Source organism: Vitis vinifera, chromosome 9 (assembly GCF_030704535.1).
Source record: "Vitis vinifera cultivar Pinot Noir 40024 chromosome 9, ASM3070453v1".
Classification (NCBI taxonomy): domain Eukaryota; kingdom Viridiplantae; phylum Streptophyta; class Magnoliopsida; order Vitales; family Vitaceae; genus Vitis; species Vitis vinifera.
The window spans coordinates 14,070,369-14,094,124 of record NC_081813.1 but is presented as its reverse complement, the minus strand read 5'-3'; the positions used below and the strand labels follow the sequence as shown (position 1 = coordinate 14,094,124).

The window sequence follows — 23,756 nt, the reverse complement described above, 5'->3', positions numbered from 1 at the left end:
GTTGATGGTTCAAAGCATGGTTTTTTAAAACATTAGTCAATTGTATGATAAAAGTTTTAAAGTCATTTTTGAACTATCTTGTTACATCATTGAAGATATTCAAAATGACTAAACCATTTTCATGGGTCACACAAATGAAATTGTTTATATAATTGATATTGAAGGATATAATAGTCATAATAAATGTGTTTTTTTTTCATGCATGATTTGTTGTGGCATGGGAGGTTAGGACTTGTAAACATGAACCTCATTATATAACTCAAATGACATGAACTTGTAAAGGGCCTTTCCAAAATTATTTTTTAAAAAGATAAGAGTTTGTGAGCATGTGAAGAAAAAAAAAACTATTTTATAAACAATACACTATTTCTACACATTTGAAATTGTTTCATATGAATTTGTTTAATCCCTCTAGGACTTTTAGTCTTGGAGAAAAATACTATGCATATGTGATTATGGATTTTTTTTTTTATAGATTTGTTTAGTTACGGGAATGAAGTTTTCTTACTTTTTAAAATTTTACAATTACTTGCATTAGAAATTATCATGGAAGAAAATTTAAAAACTATTATTTGAATCATTTTGCAATGAGCATAGGATTGAACATAATTTTTTTTAATTCCTAGAACACCTCAACTAGATAGGATTGTAGAAAGGAAAAACTATATTCTACAAGAAATAGCAAGAACCATGTTCAATGAAGATGATTTTCTGAAATATTTGAAATGTTTTTAGGCCAGAAATAGCAAAAACTAAATCCTCTCTTAAAAATGTCAAGAAGTTGAAAATGATGAAAATTGGATAAAATCATGTAAGAGGAACTATATTAATTTGAAATGAATGAAGTGTGAGAATTAGTATCTAGGTCATCTAATCAATCTTTAATTAATACTAAATGGGTATTTAGAAATAATCGTTAGAAATAAAGTTAGACTAGCAACCTAAAATTTCATTCAAAAAGAAGGAATAAATAGATGTCAAGAGTGCATTTGTAAATAGTTACATTATGGAGTGAGTTTATCTTGAACAACCTCTCAGTTTTATAAATGTTGATTTTCCAAACCATGTTTTCAAACTTACAACATGGTATGACAGATTAAGGCTAGATAATGGTTTTAAAATGCAATATTGACACAACTTATTTCATTAAAATAAAAAATGATGACATGCTCTAGGTCTATATACATGTTGATATTATATTTGGGCTATTACTATTTTACTATGTGAAGCAAGATGAGGAAGCTTAATTTCTTTGTTCGGCTTCAAATTAAGCAAACAAAGAAAGACATCTTCAGTAATTAAGTACATAAGAGACCTTTTCAAGAAATTCAAGATGGAGGCTGCCAAGACTATAGGAACTCCAATGATCTCATCCATCAAGCTTAGGATGAGTAAACCTATTAACCCTACTCTTATAAAGGTATGATAAGTTCTTTGTTTGTGTACCAAATTTCAATCATGTCATTATGAATCTCATTTAAGTATGGCTACAAGAATTTTTAGGTATCTTAAAAGGCTCAATTGACCTAGAACTTTGGTATCCTAAGAGCACTAATTAACTCCTAATTAGCTAATTTGATGCAAACTTTGCAGGTTGTAAGGTATATAGAAAAGCACTAGAGGAACATGTCACTTCCTAGACATTCCTTAGTTTCTAGCCATAATGACAAACAAAACTTAGTTGCATTCTCAATAGTGGAAGTGGAATATAATGCAATCGGCCTTTGTTGTACACAAATTTAGTGAATGAAACAAACTTCAAAGAACTTCTATGTCTTACACTCATGTGACCCTTAAGTGTGATAATACAAGTATCATTAGTATCTTAAAGAATCTTGCTAAGTATATTGAAATTAGACATGATTTCTTAGATATCATGCACAAAAAGATGGCAATAGAATTTGTTAGTACAATTAGATGATATATTTGCTAAATCCCCAAGTAAAGATAGGTTCATTGAAATTAGAAAGGAATTAGCTCTAATCAAAATTTGACTGATTGTTCTGGATAAATTGTTCAGCATAGATGCTAGTTTTGGTCAACTAATAGCTCATATATGCATGTTACTTGAATCCCTGTGTATAAAACTATTCATTTATTGAATCATTTTCTACAGGTTCCTAAATCTTAATTGATATCTCATTTCAGTAGATATTTGCAGTTTATGAGCTGACGCCAGTCCTTCATATGACAATTAGTTACCTGGGTATTTTATTTTCCTTCTTTTTCTTCTTTTCTCTCCATGTAATGCTTCTGAGGAACGTTAGCTGAAACATTTTAACGGCGTAAAAGAAGTTTCAAGAATGCCTAATTAATAGGAAAATGACCTTCCGATGTACTCAACAAAAAATAACTCTGGTAAATCTACAACATCTGCATTCACATTCATCCTCATCTCATCGTATTTGGCTAAGTGGGTCGTCCCACCACCCTTTTTCTTTTTCTTTTTTTCCTGTCCTACCTGTTCTTTGATCAACTTTCATTTTAAGGCACTTTGCTGCCCTGAACATGGAGATAGAATACAAAAAATGCCATGCCGCACCTCCCTCACACATAATCTCCAGAAGGCTGCTACTCTTCTAACTGAAGTACCAACCATGGTGTCCTAGTGATATTGTCAATTAATCTTAGGCTTGGGACGTCTTGGCCGCAACACCAACCAGAGAACACCCAGGACAATCAGGAATGCAGGAATAGTTGTCATATCAAACTCCACGTCAACTTTCCTCTGTCTGGTGCAGTGGATCGGGTGGAGAAGGGTTATACTGGCATTCACCTGACCAACAAACCTGCACCACAAAACAATTTCACAGATCAGCTACGGGGGGGGCAAATAATCACCACAAAATCTCAGAATGTCTCAACATACTAAAGATTAGAGATCCCCATACTAAGCTTGATTCTATCTTTACCTGCTTACATTTTTCTCTCCCCCATCCACACACAAATCAGCCCCCCACCCACAAGAAATAAGTAAGAATATAAAATACAATAAAACATATATGTTCTTTGAATAACTGCAAACACAATACCACATTAAAAGTGGTTGCCCTAAAAGAATATAGTCTGTAAGTGCACAAACAGGAGTCCTGTTGGTGGTCAACATGAAAAAAGGTTAAATTTGCCTACACTTAATTGTGCCAGCCCTACAAAACCCAAACCCACCACCCAAACCAAAATCCAGGCTCAGCCTCTTCAGCAAATTTAGCAGAACAGTCAGAAAGAACACAGTTCCATTAAGAAAACCAAAGATATGATGGTGCAGTTCAGCAAACAAAAAGAGCAACATGGAGACCTCCCCAAGTCGATAAAGGTCTTAACATTTTCTTTAAGATACTGTAATACTGGAAACATTAAACACCTGACATATCTCCTAATTTTGCACCTATAGCATTTTTTCAACAAATCAATCTCTTTATATTTATTTAAGAAAATCTGATGAGAGAAACAGATTTTGGTTATATTTTGAAAAGTAGGGCGGCCAAACCACCTGAAAATTTTATGAAATACATGTTATGCAGGAGAGGCAGAATGAGTCCAGCTTCAACCAAACAATAGGGCAGGAAAAAAAAAATTTCTAAATTTAGAAGAACCATGATTTGCATGTATGTTTGCTAATTGGTTGGACAGTATAGCCTCCACTAGGAGGAGCATCCCAACTTGTGGAAAGATCATATATCTTCCATGTTAACCTTCCAATTTCCAACGACCTCTTCTATGCTGCAAAACTCAAGCAATTAACTGGGGCTAAGTCAACCTACACCAAGAAGTTGTTTAAGCCCAGGAATTTTACTTGTTACTGGTTCCCAAAGTGCAAGCAACCTTACCTCTATGGTAAAATAACTTGAACTAGGATGGGATAAGCTCTAATCAGAACTTCCCTATGGTCATATAAAACATCACCAGTACCAATCTAGCCTACATACCCCACAGAACAACAATTAAAATAAAGCTTCAGATGTACCAGTGAAGGAGAAGAAACCACCCAGATAGCACTTCGGCAAAGTGCACACTGATAACAAAGCAGTTTGTCAATCCAGCAAAATCACACAAAGTAGAGTACATAAATAGTTCTGGAGAGACTCACACCCATAAGGAGCCCAATAAACACACTATATCATAAATTGAATCCAACAAATTCCATTCCTTTTCAAAGATTTCAACATTCCTGTCCAACTAGATCATCCAAATAAGGAACATGTGGCGACATTCATGGGACCCTGCTCTTGGCATTGGCACCAAATCAGCAAAATGCTATCACCATCATATCAGCCATCTCCCCATGAGGGAACCATGCCAAGACAACAAGTTTGAAATATCTCCATTATAATTCAATTATTGCAGGATAATAAAGGAAAACAAGATATATTGCTCCCTCATTATCCAAACACTGGGCTTTAAATGGCCTGGTCAACTGTAAGAACTTGTTAGTATAGATTCTCCCAGTAGCTATAAGCCTAGTACAATTAGGCTGGAGCATTGTTCAAATGGGCAGGGAGGTTCATCTTCTGTTCTCTTACTGGTGCAGAGGCAAAGAGGTTTTGTTTGACTTCCCCAAAGGGAAGGACCCTCCTGGGGGTTGGTCTATTTACTAGAAGTAAGGATGCCTTTTTCAGTTTGGAACTGAATGTTCGATATGGGAAGTGGTGGACCAACCCCCAACATCAAACATTCAATTCCAAACCAAAAAAGGCATCCTAACTTCTAGTAAATCATTAGTCTTTGACATTCTTATTGACCATGAGGCATGCAAAGGTCTTTGAGAAAGTCCAAGACCAAACCCTTACATCTGGGATGAAGGCAACAAGTAGATACAGATAAAGGTGGATAAGAGAACTTCAAGTTCCTACATTTTCAAACCAGAAAGGTTGTAGAGAAAATTAAAGTCACAAGACATAAAGGAAGAGAAGAAAACCAAAATGCATGAAGTAGGAGAATTTTAGATCTCGCTATTCTAAACAGTTTGGAATTTAAGCACAAATGGATTGAGTTTTTTTTTTTTTTTTTGATAGGTAAATAAGAGCATGTATTAGAAACACTTAGAAATAGTGAAAACAGCACACATTAAGTATACACTAAATGCCCAAAAAACTAGGCAGCACAAAAACAAAAGAGCCAATCCCTTAACAAACAGCCAATCTATAAAGTTAACCAAAGACAAAGTGAGATCCTCTATATACACCCTAGCCCAATTCACAAAATTATACAAAAAAGAATATTTGATAGCTTGGTTGGCCGTTCGACATTGTTCCTTCCATAAAGTCCACATTAGGCATAAAGGGACAACCCTCCATGCCTTCTCCCTTCTTTTACCCACAAAAGCTCCATTCCACCCAAGCAAGTTTCCCCTCACGGTGGAATGCAAAACCCAATGCACACCGAAAAGGGAGAAGATCAGATTCCACAACATGCTAGCCTTGTTACAAAACAGAAAAAGGTGGTCATTGGTTCCTCTTCTTCTTTACACAAAAAACATCTATTCGGCAAAGTCCGTCTCCTTTTCAGCTGGTTGGTGGTCAAAATTCTATTCCAAGATGCTTCTCAAGCAAAAAAACTCAATCTCACTGGAGCCCAAGACCTCTAAATTATGCACCAAGGGAAAGGATCACTAGAAGCCCTTATGTAGGAACGGTAGAGGGAACTAACGGAAAAACAGTCATTCCTACTTTCTCTCCAGCTCAAAGTGTCCTCCACATTTCTTCTAACAACCAAGGTTGAAGCTTTCGAAACAAAGACTCCACCTCTCCCATCTCCCAATCATTAAGGTATCTTGAGAAGCGAGGACTCCAACAACCCATCTTCCCGCCCTCCTCCCAAGCTTTTGAAACCCAACCATCTTTATCAACAGCCAAAAGGAATAAATTAGGCAAAACTTCTTTCAATGTTTGATCCTCACACCACAAGTCCTTCCAAAAATGAACCCTTTTCCCATTCCCTACTAAAAGGCGGGATCTACTTCATATGCCCTCTTATTCTCTTCTAATGGCTTTCCACACCCCCACGCCAAAGCTTCCTCTCCCTACTCTCTAACACCACCCCCCTTCTTCCAAACCAAACTTGTCGATGATAACTTGTTTCCAAAGGGACTCCCTTTCTTCTGCAAATCTCCAACTCCACTTCCCAAGCAAAGCTTTGTTAACAACTACAAGACTACGAATTCCTAGTCCTCCTTATCAACACAAACAACTTTCCACTTCACCAAATAAGGCCTTTTCTCTAAAGCTCCACCGTTCCAAAGAAAGTCCCTTTGGATCTTTTCAAGTCTTGCACTCACCTTCTAGGAAATGACAAAGATAGACATGAAATAAATCAGAAGGCTAGATAGGGTGCTTTTGATCAAGGTAAGCCTCCCACCCTTAGAGATATAAAGTCTCTTCCACATAGACAATCTTTTTCTAACTCTCTCTTCCACTACATCCCACACCCTTAGGGATTTGAAAGAGGCACTCAAAGGAAGACCCAAATAAGAAGTGGGAAGCTTCCCTACTCTACACCCCATCCCCAAAGCTACCTCCTCCAAATTCTCTATCCTTCCAACAAGAATAACCTCACTTTTTATCTATTTTCACTTTTAAACCAAAAAGCACCTCAAACCACATAACACCCAACTTAAATATCTCAATTGGTCACTATTGGCCTCACAAAAAATTAGGGTGTTGTCAACAAAGAACAAATGGGAGACATCCCGCTCCTTTCCATTTCTTCTCCCTACCTAACGCCAAAATAAAGCCCCCACTTTTGGATCTGAACAGCAACTGACTGAGTGCCTCCATGACTAGAATGAAAAGGTAGGGAGACAACAGGTCACCTTGTCTCAAGCCCCCAAAGGAGTCCCATTGATTAGAACTGATAAACTAGCCGTGGAAATGCACTACTTGATCCAACTAATCCACTTTTCCCCAAAGTCCATTTTAGACATAACAGAAAGAAGAAAGTCCTAGTTGACATGGTCGTACGCCTTCTCAATGTCCATTTTTAAGAGGAAACCCGGGATATTGCTCTTTAATCTCGAGTCAACAGCCTCACTGACAATGAGAACTGCATCTAAGATCTGTCTACACTGAATAAAAGGATGTTGATTCTCCGAAACCATCTCCCCCACGACCATCTTTAGCCTATTTGTCAACACCTTGGCTAACAACTTGTACAAACCCCCAACCAAACTGATCAATCTGAAATCTTTCAAATCCACAGCTCCCCCTCTTTTTGGAATCGGAACTAGGAAAGTGGAATTTAGGCTCCTTTGGAAGTGCCACGACTAAAGAACTCTTTGAAAAAAGCCAAAATCTTAGATTTGGTGAACTCCCAACAAAAATGCCAAAAGGCCAAGGTGAAACCGTCTGGGCCAAGGGCTTAAAAAACTTCCTCTTCCAAAAAAGGCGGCTCTAACCTTTTGGACCTTTCTTCCCCTAACACTTCGAACTATAACCCCCTTACACTTGGTTTCCAATCCCTTGATTCCAACAACACCCCAGCCTTAATCTCATCCTCATTGGTTAGTGTAACCCCACTGATTTTCACCTTGGTTAATAATTTCCTCCTCACACAGGGCATTGGCTATCTTATGAAAAAACCCGGTGTTCTTGTCTCCCTCCTTTAACCAGATTTCCCTAGACTTATGTCTTTACTAAGTTTCTTCCAACAATACCCATTTCTTGTAATCCTCCAAAGCCCTTTTTTTGGCCTTTGCCTCCTTAAGAGAAAGAGGGTTGACACTCTCCTTTGAATCCCAAAACTAAACGTGAGCAAAGGCTTCTGATTTGCTAACAGAGACATTGCCAAAAAGTTCTTTATTCCACTCTCTTAGATCCTTTTTAAGAGCCTTCACCTTTTCAGCAAGGCAATGACTAATGGTGCATGTAACCATATACTTAGTCCACCATTTTCCCACTAACTCTTTGAAACCGTCTGTCAAGAGCTACATATTCTCGAATCTAAAAGGGGTCATGCCCTTTTAACCCCTCCACCCTCAAGAACAATAGGACAATGATCAAAAACTATACTAGGGAGGGCAAGTTGAAAGATCCCGAGAAATGGTCCTTTCACTCATCAGAGACTAAGAAGCAATCCAACCTTGAAGCTACCTAAGAATTAATGCCTCCACACCACACGAACTGACTTTTGGATAGAGGAAGGTCCTTCAATCTCAACTACTCAATGACTTCTGTAAACCTCTTCATTTCTGCTGTGAATTTGAAATCATTCCTTCTTTCCCTTAGGAATCTAACAGAGTTGAAATCCCCACTTACACACCAAGGATCATCCTGCAGACCCCTAATTGCACCCAAAAATCCCAAAAATCCTTTTTCTCTCCCCAAGATAGGACCATAGACACTTGTGAACACCCAAACAAAGCCATCCTCAATATTTTTAAAATGACCAAAAATGGAGAAACCTCCTCGCTCCAACTCCAAAAGACCTAAAACTCTATTGTCCTAAAAAGGAATAATGCCTCCTAATGCTCCTGTAGCATCAACTATTCCCCAATTCAAAAACCTTCCAACACCCAAGATTTTCACTACCTTTTTTGACATCTCTTGCATCTTAGTCTCAAGAAAACAACCAAATTTGCCTTCTAGGACCTAATCACTTATTTAATTAACTTCCACTTCTCCCCGTCATCGAGTCCTCTAACATTCCATGAAAGTATTTTAATCTTCATCAATCAACAAGAATCAGTTCTCAATTGTTCTTACCTCTCCTTCTGGACGCCAAAGAAGAACCTCCATAACTTACTGAACAGTCCAATCTCCTACGTTTCCTTTCGAAACGAGAAGAAAACACAGATTTCTTCTTTATTCCCTTTACTAGGGGTCCCACCTCCAGCCTTCTTCCTTAGCTTTCTCAACATCGGCCAGATTTCTTCTTTGAACCACTCAACCGGCATTCCCAAAAATCTACTAAATTCGGTAAGCTTTGAGAAATCCTTTTCTAAAAAATGGTCTTCACCAACCAGGCCACTGTCACTCCCCTCAAGCGAAGAGGCTGAAACCCCACTACCCCCGGACACAGCCCCTTTTTCTTGAAAGGGATTAAAATTGTCAGGAAAGACAACAGCTGAACCATCTTTAAACACCATAGAAAGAGGCCCCTTCACAACATCAGCCCCTACTTCCAACGCACCCACTCCCCGCTCCAAAGAACCTCCCCCTTCTCTCTCAATTGATGCACCCCATATCATCCCAAAAACAAATCTTCATGCCACCACCAACAAAAAAAATGAGTATAACAAGACAAAACAGATAAAACCTCGAGAATAGTCATCTAAGGGCACCGGTGTCACTGTCTAACAACCACATTGGCATCCTAACCATTAGAGTCGTTGTACATACACAAGATGTCTCTATCCACTAAACTGAAATCCTCCCTAGAAATTTCCACAGCCACTTCCCTAAAAGTTTTCTGTTCCTCGAAGAAATGTTCCCTAAACTGAAACCTCCTTCTCTCATAGGCTCATACTTTGATCCAATCAATGAGATGATCTCTCCTCCCTGCCCTAACACCCCAATCTACATGAACATATTGATAAACTGGTTTTCTCCAAGACAATTGCATTAAGATCTAATGAGGAAAGAGCTGTAAATGTGGCTAGCTTTTGTGGAGACAGCCAGCAAGCACCAAAGTTACAAGTATGTTTTATCTGCCACAATGTCAGTAATTTACTGATTAAGAGTCCATGGAAAAAAGGTAATATGGGCAGCTAAAATTTAATTCAAAGAGAATTTGAGGGATTTCAATCATTCCATACTTGGAGTTATGGTTACACATGAACACAGTGAAAATAGCAGAAATATTTGCATCACATGAACCAGTTCTCTCTTGTGCAAAATTAGCAGATTGTTTGTACTTTTTATGTTTGTCACGAATGTGAATAAAAATGAGGTACAGATTGCACTGAACTTAATATCTGGTGTATGGAGATTTTGATAAATATAAATACTGCATAAGTCATGTAAGCAATGAAGAGAATTCATGAATGCCTAACCCTTTGGATGCATCCTCCAGGGTATATAGCAGTCTCATGGCATCCACATAACGAAGTTCTCCAGTTACGGTTGCAATCTGAAAAAGAGACCAAAGTTTGTTACTAGCACTCAGTATAAACAACATAGTTTCTAAGAACAAACGGATCTGAAAAGGGAAAACAGTAATTATTGAAAAGAGGTATTGAACACATCTACTCACTCTTCTCCACAGTCCAACAACATGGTTATACTTGTTAACTAGATCACGCTCCTGGGATTGGAAGAGCTTAAAAGTTTGTTCAGCTGCGTTTTGTTAAGGCCCCATCAAGAGAAATTTCAATTCCAGTAGCCATAACAAATGCTAGACACAATCAATCCTTGAAGCAGTTACTTAAGACAGCACAATTTATGTGAGAAAGGTTGTGTCAGAATGTCAATTTCATAGGTTTCTGTGTATGCTTTTTACAGAGGATAAGTGGAAATAGTGCTGTTTGAATAGTGAGGCCAAAAATCCAAGGCATTTAGTAACAAGCACTTAATGTCCAAGCTAAAGCCTACAATTTTTTTTCCGGATAGGTACATTTTTGTCCTGTAGTATGGCCCGCAAGGCTGGTAAAGCCTACATATTGCGCATGCCACCATTCACTGAGCATGACATCATTCACTGGAGCCCATACTACCATATATTATTTCCCGTCTTGATATTCCTAGTTTAAGTAATGTTTGATAAATCTCTTAAATTAGTCCATGTGCTTAACATTAATATGTGAGGATACTTGTATGCTCCATGACAAGACGATGAATGGCTGAATTGACAAGTTGTATCGACTCCTCAAGGGTTGTGATGATATAGCTCCGAGCAACTGTATCAGACTGAAACTGTGAAATATGCCAGCCTTGAGATGTGATAGACAGAGGGTTGCATCCCACTGACCATGCCCAGTCCTGTCACGATGCATGTACATGTCTTAGCAACAGAAAGCACTTCACTCAATACTTGGCGGCTAAGCAATATTATAACATGCAATTCACATGTGTGCATCACATGTTCATGTTCGTGCATGTGTGTGTGAATGAAAAGAGAAAAATAAAAGAAATGATAATCATAATTTGATACATATAAACGGGTGTCAACCTAGACAGAAAAAAGAAAGATTGGCACCAACAGATATCATAAAGTCCTCTACCAGCTTCAGAAGATATGGATAAATAAAAGAATATAAGATTTAAATTCTCAAAATACCTTGCCACAAATTTCATTCTAAGCAAATTTTAAATTAAGCGAACATTGTTTAGAAACCAACCATGAGATAATTGACTTGGAGAAGAGTATTTTTCTAGATAAAGCAAACACAAATAAACATATGCGACATACACAAAAATAAACTGAAGCAGCAATAACCAGATTCAATGGTCTAATGGACCCTTGACCAGACCTAAGGTCACACTAGGGCATTCAACGGGGAACTACTCCTTTAATGGGTGTCGCAATGGCTCAATCGCATTCTCTGTTTCAATTGCTGTTTTTGTTTTTGTATTCCTAATTTATCCACTAGGTCAGTCTGGTTGGTTCTTTGCACCTACCCAATTTATGAAACTATCGAAGTGAAACAAGGGATCTAAAGAAGAACAGAGGCTAGACTATATTAGTAACAAATAAATCCTTTAGGCGTAATTCATCGAATTGGTTAAATCAGTTATGGATGACTTGACAATTCCAATTTGAGTCGGCGTAGACTAGAGAAAGTTTAACCACCGGAACAGGCAACCATTTTTTTTACATGTAGACACACAAACATAATGTTACAGTCTATATCACAGTGACTGAGATACAGGTATCAGGTTTGGTATGTGTAGGAGTTGGATTTGTCTAACCTCCAATTCTACAGAAAAATGAATCGTAAATGTAACATAAGATGTATGACATAGGTAACTCCATGCATATAGAACTATACAGAAAAGAAAGAGCCATGATGATGAGGGAGTCATACAGTGGAAATATGTTCTCCTTTATATCACAGAAAAAACAAATAAATCAACTTAAAAGTACACACACAAAACACAAAACAAAAACAAACCCAGACACACACATAAATTCATCAGAGACATGTTCACCAGGAAATTGTACCAGAAACACATTGCACACCCATCGCCTGGCACGTCCAGCACAATAATTCTCATATATTTGAAGTGTCCATGTCACATAGATTAGAGCTTTCAAAGGATATGTCCTACTGAACTACATTACCATAATTTTTAAAGTTTTAGCACGTAATCATGTTTTTCATTGACAGAGGCTGCTCTCTTCAGTGAATTCATGAAATCTTGATCCCAAGAAATGTGCCTTGTTCTTAAATGGAGGGTCCTATAATAGCTTCATATAAAAATTTCTTTATATGATACCTCATGGCTTAATGACTCAGCTATAAAAAATTTGGTGCTCTCTCTGGATGAACTAAATTTGACTGATCCCTCTACTTTGATGGTCCATTACTTTATTTTTCACTGAATACCTCATGGCTTAATGATTCAGCTATCAAAATTTTGGTGCTCTGTCTAGATCAGCTAAACTTCACTGACATTCTCCCTCTACTTTGATGGTCCATTACTTTATCTTTTGCTGAATTTACAGGATGGAACCTAGAGTTTGAGAAATATGATGACAAGTAGATGTTGTAAAATTGTGACAAAAAAAAGGTATAAAATTTGAGATAAAGCAATAAATATGAGTGAGGACTCATCATGGACAAAATTTTCATTTCATTACTTATGTTTTATGTAGCAGACAATTATGGGTAGAGTTGAATAGTTCAATCTTTGAAGGGACCACTTCCACAGGTCAGGGAACATCATATAGTTTTAAAATATCAAGCCTAACAGCACTCACATTACTACAGGTTTTTACATGGTTTTCAAATCCCATAAATTCTTACCTGGCTTGAACAAAAGGGATCCAAGAATAATCCTGGAACACAGTTGGGGAGGAAATTATTGAAATATTCCACCCCAATTGCCTCTCTTATCATGTTTGAACCCCAAAAAAATTAGAAAATATTTCATGAGAAACATAGCTTTAGAAAACACTTACTGAGATACCATTTTGGAAGGCAAATGAAATGACATACCTCAATTGCAGTTTCATGAGCTTGACTGTAAACAAGATGCAGGGGAAGCAGACCAGCAAGATGTTCAGAAGCAGCAGCCAGTGCAGCTTTAATGGGCCTCCTGGTGAAGAAAAAAAAACACCACTATTAAGTCTTATGATTGGTGACACTTTTCATACGTGGATAAAACAGGAACTTTCTTCACAATGAGTTTAATTAAAACAGCATTTTAAATTGGGAAGGGGTTAGGGTGGAGATGGGGAGGTTCCAGATAAGATTCCATGTAACACCCAATAGAAAAGGTAACTTAATCAGAAAAAACAGAGAAAAATAGAACAGTAATCTATATGATTTTGCTCCATCAGACTAGACATGGTAAAGTATTTGTAAACCACCTGCCATGTTTTGGGTAAAGTAGAAAGAAAATGCCGGTGTTTAATTCAAATATCATTTTTCAAGTAAAAAATAGATATAGAAATATCCTCATTAACAAAATGCCATTAAATCTTAGAGAGCAACAGTGATTTCCATGATATCCACCTTGATTATTTTAACTGGATAGCAATTGCAAGTTTATCCAGAAAACATAATTAATGATAAGCACAAAAATCAGAACATGCAGGTGGATACCCCACATGTTTGTATCTAGACAAGCATTTTATATGGAGTTGCCTATTTATTTGCAATCAAGTAAAAAAGGCATACTGTATAGATATATTCTGTTCTGATAAAAGAAAAAAAATAACATGGTACAACTTGAAAGTTCTATCACCTGATTCCAAAATTCAGATGCCATAGATCACAACTCAAACCTAATACATAGGGGATTGGTAGTTCCAAAAAACACGGATATAAGCAAGATTACTTAACATAGTAGAGAAAGAGGCATATAAATGGATCTTGCCTGAATTTAGCAAGATTATCATTACTTCCTAAGCCAGAAGGCAGTCCATATAGGTGCTGCCATTTTATTTGTCAGGTTTAAAGCATGATTGGATCAAACTTGCTAGATGATTTGAGAAATAGTGGTTTTGCACAAATATCTAACAAATCTATAACATGTCATCCTTGACTAAACATTACAAAGCTGCATCTGCTGGAAATTCCTAGGCTAAAATTACACCAGACCAAGAAAGCTAAAGAACAAAGAATAACTTATTAAAAACTCAACACTAAATTGCCAGAAATTGCAACCTCAAATCCCAAAGAAGTGATTTCCCATTACACTGCAGATGGCTTTCCCAGGATGATGTCTCTGACTGGACAACAATAACCATGTCAGAAAGTGCCTTTGCCTGATAATGCTTGTCAACTAATAACGGTTCACTATGAAGAAACCAAAAAATTGGAACTTCCAGCGTGGACCTGCTATGGGCGTGCATCCCTGCATTATTAAAAACATTTTGTTATTTCTTCCAGAATATACAAAGCATCTGGGCTTATAAACCCTATTTACCTGGTGCAGTGAATGGTGTAAAGACAATGATGCATAATTTGGATAAGTATAATGCCTTCAACAGAAATAGCACACTTAATTTACAAATGAATCATCCAACAATGTATATTTTATGGTCATCCACTAAAATGTAATCCGTTTTCATAGCCAAAATGTGTGTGCACCTCACATTCCCTACCCATTAGACGGATTTTATTGAGTATCAGCCCAAGTTGCACAAATGAATGAGATAAAATACAGTTTGTAAACTATGGTGATAAAAAGAATAAAGTAATTTCACGTGGCATTCCATTCTTGTCCTCTTATTATGTCCATAATTCAAAGGTTTTATACCTGTTGGCACAAACACAAGTTTAACTTTCAGTACCAAAAATTGAACTGTGATTTTATTAACTGGAGTAGAGGGAAAATTCTATATTCATGATGCAAACTAGTCAACATCTGGTTCATGAGATATAATCCATCAATAAGAGTCACCGCATACCCCTGTTAAGTTACCAATTAACTCCAATGCTAATGGGCAAACAATGTATATCAAGCTGACTAGGGCTAAAACTGTAACACCTGGCTTCACAAGCAGCTTTCATTGGGTGTTGACATGGCCTCAACAATAGGGGAAAAAAACATCAGTGAACTTTGAACTAATGATCTCCCATAAAGAAGGGCTCTTTTTTTTTGATAGGTCTCTCGTAAAGAAGGGCTCTAATACCATATTAAGACATAAATTAATCAAGAAACTTAAATTTTTGGATAATGAGCTAACAATTATATTAACATGGATTGAGCTAAAGCTCTAACACCTCTTAGAAGATGAAATATGAAAGAAAACGAAAATCATTTTGACAATTTGGGGGAAGAGGAAAATTAAAAGATAGATAAATTAAAAAAAGGAACATAAAGCTGCAGGCAACCTTTAAGAGAACCATGATCATTGAGCCTCTGCAACTGGTGCTGGAGGATGGAGGAATCAAGATAGGTCCGAATTGTTTTCCTATATGTTCCATTAACAAGCAAAAGTGGGACAGCTGCAGCTCGCCGTGCCACTGAAAAGGCCATAGCCAAAGCAGGATCCTCTGAAAGTGGTAACCTACAAAACTTAGCAACATCAATAAGGCTTGAAGCAATTTATAAATTAAGAAGAATGAACACCCTTATATGTCAGCATATAATCATTTAAAAAAATCAATAGAATAACAAGATCACAAAATGAAATTTTAATGCTGACAGATGGCAGCATAAGACCAAAATAAAAATAAAATCCCACAGAAGATCACAGGCATCAGGAAAGAAAAATATAGTAGCCAAATAATGTAAGGACCTATCAGTATACTAGAAAAATAAAAGAAATAAAGCAACAATGCAGAACTCATACATGTGCTGACTAAACATAGCTTTCTGAGAAGGTAACAACAAAGAGGAAAGCCCTTCTGTGAGCGCCTTGAGATCCACTGGCAATTGTTTGATGTGTCTAACTTTCTGCATCAATAAATTTAGACTGAATATCCCTTTTCACTTTACACCATCAAGCTTATGGAATCCCCTCAAACTCATAAGTTAAACATCATACCTCCTGAGTGATAAAAAACAACTGAAAAGATATCTTGTCATAAAAATGGAAAGCCCCATCAGCAATGGAAGGTGATATAATGTGTCTCATAGAGCCCCACAATGTTGCACCTAAATGGGCAAGAAAAGTATCACGTGCAACTGTGTAGTTCTGGAACTCCTGTAGAGGAAAATTGTTATCATGTTGAGAGAAACCTTTTTCCTTTCTAATCCAGAGGCATGTCCTTTTCTTGAAATTGTTATATACCTTTTCTGGAAATTGTTATATGGATAAAATGGATATGCATTAAGAGTAATAAAGGGCAAGAAAAATTAAAATCTATATGAATCAAGTGGCATACCTCATGAGTATCACTAAACAAATTCCAGCTCTCCATTCGATTTAATGCATCTACAGCCTTTCTTCTATGGCTTTCATCATATTCTCCACCTTCAAAAGACTGGAGCTCATTTTTTAAATCCCGCATTCTCTCATCAAGCTCTGAAATCATCAATAAAGGCATCCAACTTAAAAAAAAAAAAAACACAGAAAAAAAAAAAAAAGAAAGCCCCTCTGTTGTAAGTAAACTAAAAGCCATACACATATACACACAACTGTAAAATTGAAGGATTTTAAGAGCATGCATACTTTTATGCTTTTAGCTATATTTCTCATAGAACTAAATTTTCTGATAAGCTTCTTATACAAACTAATTCCACAAGAAAAATATGATCAGACTTCACCTTCACAAGGAAAAAAAAAGCTTCAACTTGTAATAAAACCTTATGGGTTTGGGTTTCACATATCTCCTCTGACATTTTAAACAGTATCCTCTCTTCTGTTTGCTACATGATTATGCACCTCCCTTACCATCACATTCAGTTAGAAAAATTATTAAAGATCCCGAAAGTTTGCTATGAGAAAACACTCTTACCTTTATTTGACTTGTTGAGAAACAAAAATAACTATTATAGTCCTACTTTTTTCAATTTTAGAAAAGATAAAATTAGGCTTATAATGATTTTTTGATTAACTAACTCAACCAAGGCTAAAAAATTCAACTGAAATAAATGATGACAGCACTTGCCATCACTGGATTCAACAATTAAAAGAAATTTGAGTTAGTATCAGCAAACCAAAATATGTCACATTTTTAGAGCAAGGTTCTAAGTTTCAAATTTTCAAAATAAGCAATTTGTTTTATGGACAATAAAAGATGCATATTTAAAGTGCCAAATAATAAAAGATGTATGTTTTATGGACCAAACAATTAAAAATTCTTTCTTGTATCTTTTTTGGGATTGCGTTAGAGTGTATATTGGGAATGATCCTTTGTCGTTGATAGACTTTATGAATCGTTAGGCTCTATGTAGGGCATGGTTGTTGGTTTTTGTGTCTTCGCACCTTTTTTTGGTCTTTTGGACGCTTTGTATTCATTGTGTATAACTTCCTGTATTTCGGTTTAATACAATTTTTACTTGCCTATTAAATAAAAGGGCCAAAAGGGGCCAAACCTAATACACAGATATACATAAAGAACCACTCAATCTATGAATTCAAAGTAAGCGGCAATGGAAAAAGGCTATAAACCCTATTTACTTCAGTAAATTTAGGTTCTGGGGCATTTTTGGTTCAAACCAATTAACACAATTCTAGAACAAAATCAACCAAAACTTGGTTCCTAGTTTAGGAATCCAGTACTCTGACCAAACTGCTTAAGGAATTGAACTGAAAAAAAGTATGATGATCAGTTTGGTTCTCAATCTTATGCTGCACCAAACCAGTTGCCCCCGCCCCCCGACTCTAAGTATAATTTTTCCAAAGAATTTTCTTAGCTTGAAGAAGAAATTACCCTCACAAAGAGCAAGCTTAACTTTCCTTCCCTTGCAATGTTTGAAAGCAAAAAGCTCATATATATCAATCTCTGCTAGAAGGATATCAATAGCCTGGTGATCTTTCTGCAACATTTAAATGTCATATTATAGTCACAATAATAAAAACATCACAGTTCAAACAAAGTTAAAAGAACAAGCCAAAAAAAGTTATATTAACTGTCCAATCCTCACTATTGTTTACATCGACTTTGATAGGGAAACCAATTCTTACCAAAGTTGATGCCTCTGTGCACATTAATTCTCACCAGAAAACTATAGAATTCTTCAAAGATTTAGAGAAAATAACACAAATTTTAATGGTTAGCAAAAACTTTCTAAACAATAAAATGAAACTACTTTCTCACTTTTTTAAGCTCTAATGCTCATGATAAGAAGAATGTGCCCATTTTGTTGTCCTAAGTTAATCCAAACTCCTAAAGAATCCTCAATAGCATGTCACAAGTCCTGTTTGTATAACAGGGATAACCTAATTTTGTTCCTTTTTTTTCCAATTTTGAAAATCTTTTACATAGACTGATACAGATATAAAATTATTAAAGACAAGATGAAAAAGAAAAGGGAAGAAGTTCTACAGACAAGATTCAACCAATATAGGAGCAGAAGCTCCAAAATACTTAATCTTTTAATAATTAAATTTTGGTGATGTATTGGTGTGTCAACAGCCATCTGGCTCTGCCCCCAGAAGTAATTATATATATACATAGATTCACCATTCCCCATATATAATAGACAAAAAGTCACTGTCTTGAGTTTCAAGTAAAATTTCATCTTTCATAAGTTTCTTTTTTTTTTTAAGGCAAGGAAAGCAAGGCAAAAAACAAGATGAAAAATAAAATAAAAAACACTCCTTCCCCTTACTTGCATCATAACCAATTGACAAAATCTCCCATAAACATGCACACATCCTCTAAACCCCCTTTGACCTACTCCAAAAGATTTTTCATAAAAAAAAAAGGATTTAATCTCTTGATCTAATAGATTTGCATCGTCAAAACCCCTCCTATTTCTCTCTTTCCAAATAGTCCCAAAAAAAAAAAATACAAATATGCAGGTTTCCATGCTTTCTTTTACATCTTCCTAACAAAAAGTCCATGCTAACTTAGTAGAGTTGTTTTAAGCGATGAATTTAGCACCCATATTATCCCAAACAAGGGAAAGGCTAGCTATCATAGAAGTCTTGCCTTGAAATAGTAAAGGAGTGCATGCTCAACAAATTCTTCCTCGCCTTTTCACATAACACACTTATTCATCAATGTCCATCCCCTCCATCTTTAATTTTTCTCAAGTCAAGCTTCCTTTCCAACCTGCTTCCCAAGCATAAAGCTCACTTTTGTTGAAACCCAAGGATTTCAACATCCACTAGAAAAAGACCGATCTCCCATGCTCCAACCAAGAATAATAGGATTTAATTGCAAAGTTATCACTCTTTAGGACCATCCATGTCACCCAATCCTCAACCTCCCTTCTTACAGAAACTCAGAAAGAATGCTTCAACACCATCCAACTCCTAGTCATGGAGCTATCTTGAGAAACATGGAGCCCAATGCGGCAACCCCCAACCCCCCTCCCCTCACCAGCCAGCCCATTCCCATGCATCAACTACCCAAGCAACCTTAAGCTAGATATAGCATACAACAATTGTGAAAGAAACCCTCAAAAACAAATCCTCACACCATATGTTGTTCCAAATGTTTACCCTCCATCAACTAACTACATCATAAATTTTACTTTTGAAAATTCCCCATTGTCTCCTTATTGCCTTCCACAACACTAAACCATACCACTTCCTCACCTCCATAGAACAACCACCCCCCTCTTCTTTCCCAAAATTCTCCACTTACTAAGGAGAGCCTTGTTCAAAGCTTCATTTGAAGAAAGACGAACCATTCTGAGTAATAAAGCCCTTGTGTGAAAATGCTAATTTGATAGAACTTACCTCATAATTGTGTTCCAATTTGATATTTAATGTGGAACTTGTTCCTCTATAACTTGTTTTCTTGGACCAAGTTGTACTTGGTTGTAGGCTCAATGTCCTCATGTGATTTCATTGATTGGGTTGGGTTCTCACTGAGGGAGGGAGTAGTTTTTTGTTTTTCCCTTCCCTATTGTTTGGCCATCTTTTAGCGGTCGTTGTATGCATCTTGTGTACTATGGTGCACTCTTTTTGGCGCTTTTAATGCATTTCTTGTTTACCTATCAAAAAAATATATCTAATGTGGAAGATTTGTCTGCTTATCATGGTATCAAGACAATGTAAGTTTGGACATAGATATTCAACCACCACCTCATTATAAGCCAAGTTATAAGATTATCGCCTTGAAGATCAAATTATATAAACTCATCAAGGAGGCGGAAACCAAAATTTTTTTACAAAATGGTGAAAGAAACCACCTTCGAGAATACTTGGGTTATAGCCACTACTTTTTAGAAGCCCAATCTTTGATCTTTATGAATTTTATAAAGCATCTAACTCGTTGGGGCTTAGTTCTTTATTTTTTTCTTGTTCTATATATTTTTTTTCCCATTTTTATAATCTTAGTTTATCATTCCTCTCCTTAAATCCTAAAAGATTAAAGTCCTAGCCCACCTATTTGATTTTAGTCAATCATTCTAGAGTTGTCTTTCACCAGAGACATTTTACAAAATCATAAAGAAGAAAATCAAGAAGCGACTGCAATATGAAGAAGCACATGATTTCAAACACAACCCATGATTTTGTCATTTATAAGTTCCAATAAACAATATCAAAATGCATAATTAATTATTATTTCATCATAAAGCACATACATCACCAAAAGCGGCAAATTTTTCCTGAATTGCATCTTGCAAGCGATCTTCAGCTTCATCTTCTGAAATCTCTGGATGCCATGAAGAAAATAAAACTTAATGTGGGTAGAAACAATAAAATAGCTTGAATAGAGAACACAGTACTGCATGATTCAAAAACATGTAAAGTCAATACTAGTAAACCATCAAAAGAGTGTCTCAACTGGACCAAATCCTGGTAGATGAAAATAAGTATTTAGTGGGTTGAGGGGAAACAAAAACTATAATCATTTTTCTAACAGAACATGCAAATGTTAAGTAGATATTGAAAAAATTAAATCAAGGAAAGATTCCCCACATTTTCTGCAGCAACGTGAAATGAGATCATGTTTTATAGAAAATGCAAACAAGCAAAGAATTAAATACCTTGACAGCCACACCACTTGTACTGACATATAGTACAATGTTCTTTGGTAATAAATAACACATCAAGTCTTCTTAACAACATTCTAACATCAAATTCATACTATTAACTGGCACACTGCAATCATCACCGATATAACAGACATTCATTTGCACAGCAAGGAAATGCAATCATTGATGGGAAATGAAACCATGAGTAGTACCTGCAACAGCACCAATGGTTTTTTTCACATTTGGTAAACTAAGTTCCGTGCGCACACCTTCTCCACCAACAGCAGGGCCCCAAGAGAAAGGGCCTGCACTTAAATCAATAAATGCCCATCTGTTACAGATTGTAGTGAGATTAAGCCCTGCCAAGCATATGGTGTAAGTTTGTGTGTGTGTGTGTGTGTGTGTGTGTGAGAGAGAGAGAGAGAGAGAGAGAGAGAGAGAGACAGAGAGAACCTGTCCTTTCCAATCCATGTATCCGTAAGACACTCTGCATGGATACCACTTAAGTCCCCAGATTTTAATTCTTTTCCAAATAGCTGTTTCATATCTTCATTCTTTCCTTTCAATATCTTGGAATATAAAGGAAAAATAAGAACATCTATAAAATAAGTTAAACTTCCAAAGACCCATCTCATATCCAAAAAAAGAGAGACAGAAAAACATACTTGTATAACTTTGCCATGAATGATATCAGCAGTGTCCTTTCCTTGATAAAACCGATCTACATTATTCAATGCATCTAGGCAAATATTGGACCATTCTACCTGAAAATTTTTATAATGGCAGACTAAAACACTCAATACTCTGATTTTTACAATAGAAAAAGCAGACTTTGTGCTTGGTGGATTTTCAAAAAAATTAATGAAATATACCTCTCATCATAACTGCCACCACAGGAAAATTCTGTATTCTAACAGAATGGAAGATGGAGTTCGCATAGGGGGTTTAGCATTTTTTAAGTTTTCTAGGACTTCAATACTCTCCACTTCATTATCATTTACATTTACATACATCAGAGGTATTTTTGAATATCCAACAGAGTTATAGAAATTGAATCACAGAAGTTGAATCAATCGCATAGTGAGGATCATCAGTAAAGATGCATATAGATAAATCATCTGATGGACCCTAGTAGTTAAATTGTGAACAAATAAATTGCCATCATTTGATGAAATCTAGCCATCAACTATCAGAATTTCATTCCCCTTTTTTCAAATATCATTTGCTTCCACGATTAAGGAATTTGATAGAGACTAAAAGGGAAGGAGAAACAAATAAAACAATCCTGAAAGATTGATCAACCAAAAAGATTTTCCATGGGTTAGTGGTCCTGATCCTCTTGTGATGCTACAACAAGTTATGACTGGTTACTAGACATTAAAAGAGAGAAACAATCTTTTTTCTTTTTTCTTTTTTTCAATCATAAACAAGAATGTAATAGAAATGGATAAAGTAAAAACATGAGAAGAATGAGAAATCCTCCCCAAACTTATAAAAGTTAAACAAAAAAAAAAAAGATTTGACTATTTCATATACTAATAAGACCTATATATCCATGTAGAACCATAAAAAATTTATACATCTTAGCATCCATGAGAAATAACATCATCTCGATCAAATAGGATCAAAGCAACTCTCGTATCTTCATTTTTCAATCCCTTATGATCTACACATCGACTATCAGTTGAGCTGAACAACATCGAGAGGGACGCCCTTGAATGTCATGATATAAGAGGCCCAAAGAGATGAATAGAAATGAATTAGATTCCAAATTGTCTCTGAAACCCTTCACTTCTCAAAAATTCTAACATTTATTTCCCTCTACACAAACCATATCAACAAAAGACAAGTGATTTGCCATAGGGCTTTACCTCTAATGGAGCTCTCCAAACCCCTATATGAAATAGTTATCATATCACATATGCTCCTTGGTGGAATTCAATCTTGGCTAATTTGAATAGCCTTTGCCATAGGCATAGGCATAAAGTCACCATTCAATGTAAAAAAAAAAAAAATGATCAATTGTTTCTCCACCCCTTTAGCACAAAATGCACCATTCAAGTCTAAGGGCTTTGTAAGATGTTTGTAATTGTAACATGTCAATGGTGTTTATCTTTTTATGTACCCCCCACTAGCCAAGCAAAGGTTTTGACCTTAGATGAGACTTTAAATTTCCATAGAAATTTAGCTACAAAGAACGGAATTGTGTCTAAAGTATAGAAAGATTTCTGGCATCTAGAATGGATGGTGACAAGGTGCATGGGTGAGACAAAATATGAGTCTTTCAAGATCCTCTATCTCCAAGTCATTTAGGTTGTGGCCAAAATTTAGCTCCAAGGATAGATAGGATAGAAAGATTTCTAACTGTGATCCCTCCATCACAAATCTTCCCAAAAACAAATTCTTACACCATCACCTACCACAAAATGGGTGAATCTAGAAAAATCCTAAAAAACCTATGCAATAACTTTTCAAGGAGATTGATGTGACCACCTGACTAGAATGTTGGTGTCCCAACCGTAGGGTTGTGTTCCATAGATGGTCAAAATAACTTGGTCAAAGGGTAGAACTTTCTCTTGGGAGCCTCTAAAGTTACTTCCCTAAAAGGAC

The 23,756-nt window shown here is 36.2% G+C and overlaps 1 protein-coding gene across 1 annotated transcript in view; it reads right to left on the bottom strand.

Annotated features, from left to right (window-relative positions):
• Window positions 1–2,313: 2,313 nt before the first annotated feature.
• LOC100255062 (uncharacterized) overlaps window positions 2,314–23,756 on the bottom strand; it is a 49,000-nt gene continuing 27,557 nt past the window's right edge. Inside the window, exons 11-25 of the mRNA XM_010656725.3 lie at window positions 21,812–21,910; window positions 21,600–21,715; window positions 21,359–21,477; window positions 20,754–20,824; window positions 17,924–18,029; window positions 16,433–16,572; window positions 16,093–16,251; window positions 15,898–16,001; window positions 15,437–15,612; window positions 14,264–14,453; window positions 13,091–13,190; window positions 10,742–10,910; window positions 10,186–10,268; window positions 9,986–10,062; window positions 2,314–2,789 (exon numbers count right to left, since the gene is read on the bottom strand). Coding sequence (XP_010655027.1) covers window positions 2,618–2,789; window positions 9,986–10,062; window positions 10,186–10,268; window positions 10,742–10,910; window positions 13,091–13,190; window positions 14,264–14,453; window positions 15,437–15,612; window positions 15,898–16,001; window positions 16,093–16,251; window positions 16,433–16,572; window positions 17,924–18,029; window positions 20,754–20,824; window positions 21,359–21,477; window positions 21,600–21,715; window positions 21,812–21,910 — 1,881 coding nt within the window. The 3' untranslated portion in view covers window positions 2,314–2,617. The remainder of the gene's footprint in view (window positions 2,790–9,985; window positions 10,063–10,185; window positions 10,269–10,741; window positions 10,911–13,090; window positions 13,191–14,263; window positions 14,454–15,436; window positions 15,613–15,897; window positions 16,002–16,092; window positions 16,252–16,432; window positions 16,573–17,923; window positions 18,030–20,753; window positions 20,825–21,358; window positions 21,478–21,599; window positions 21,716–21,811; window positions 21,911–23,756) is intronic.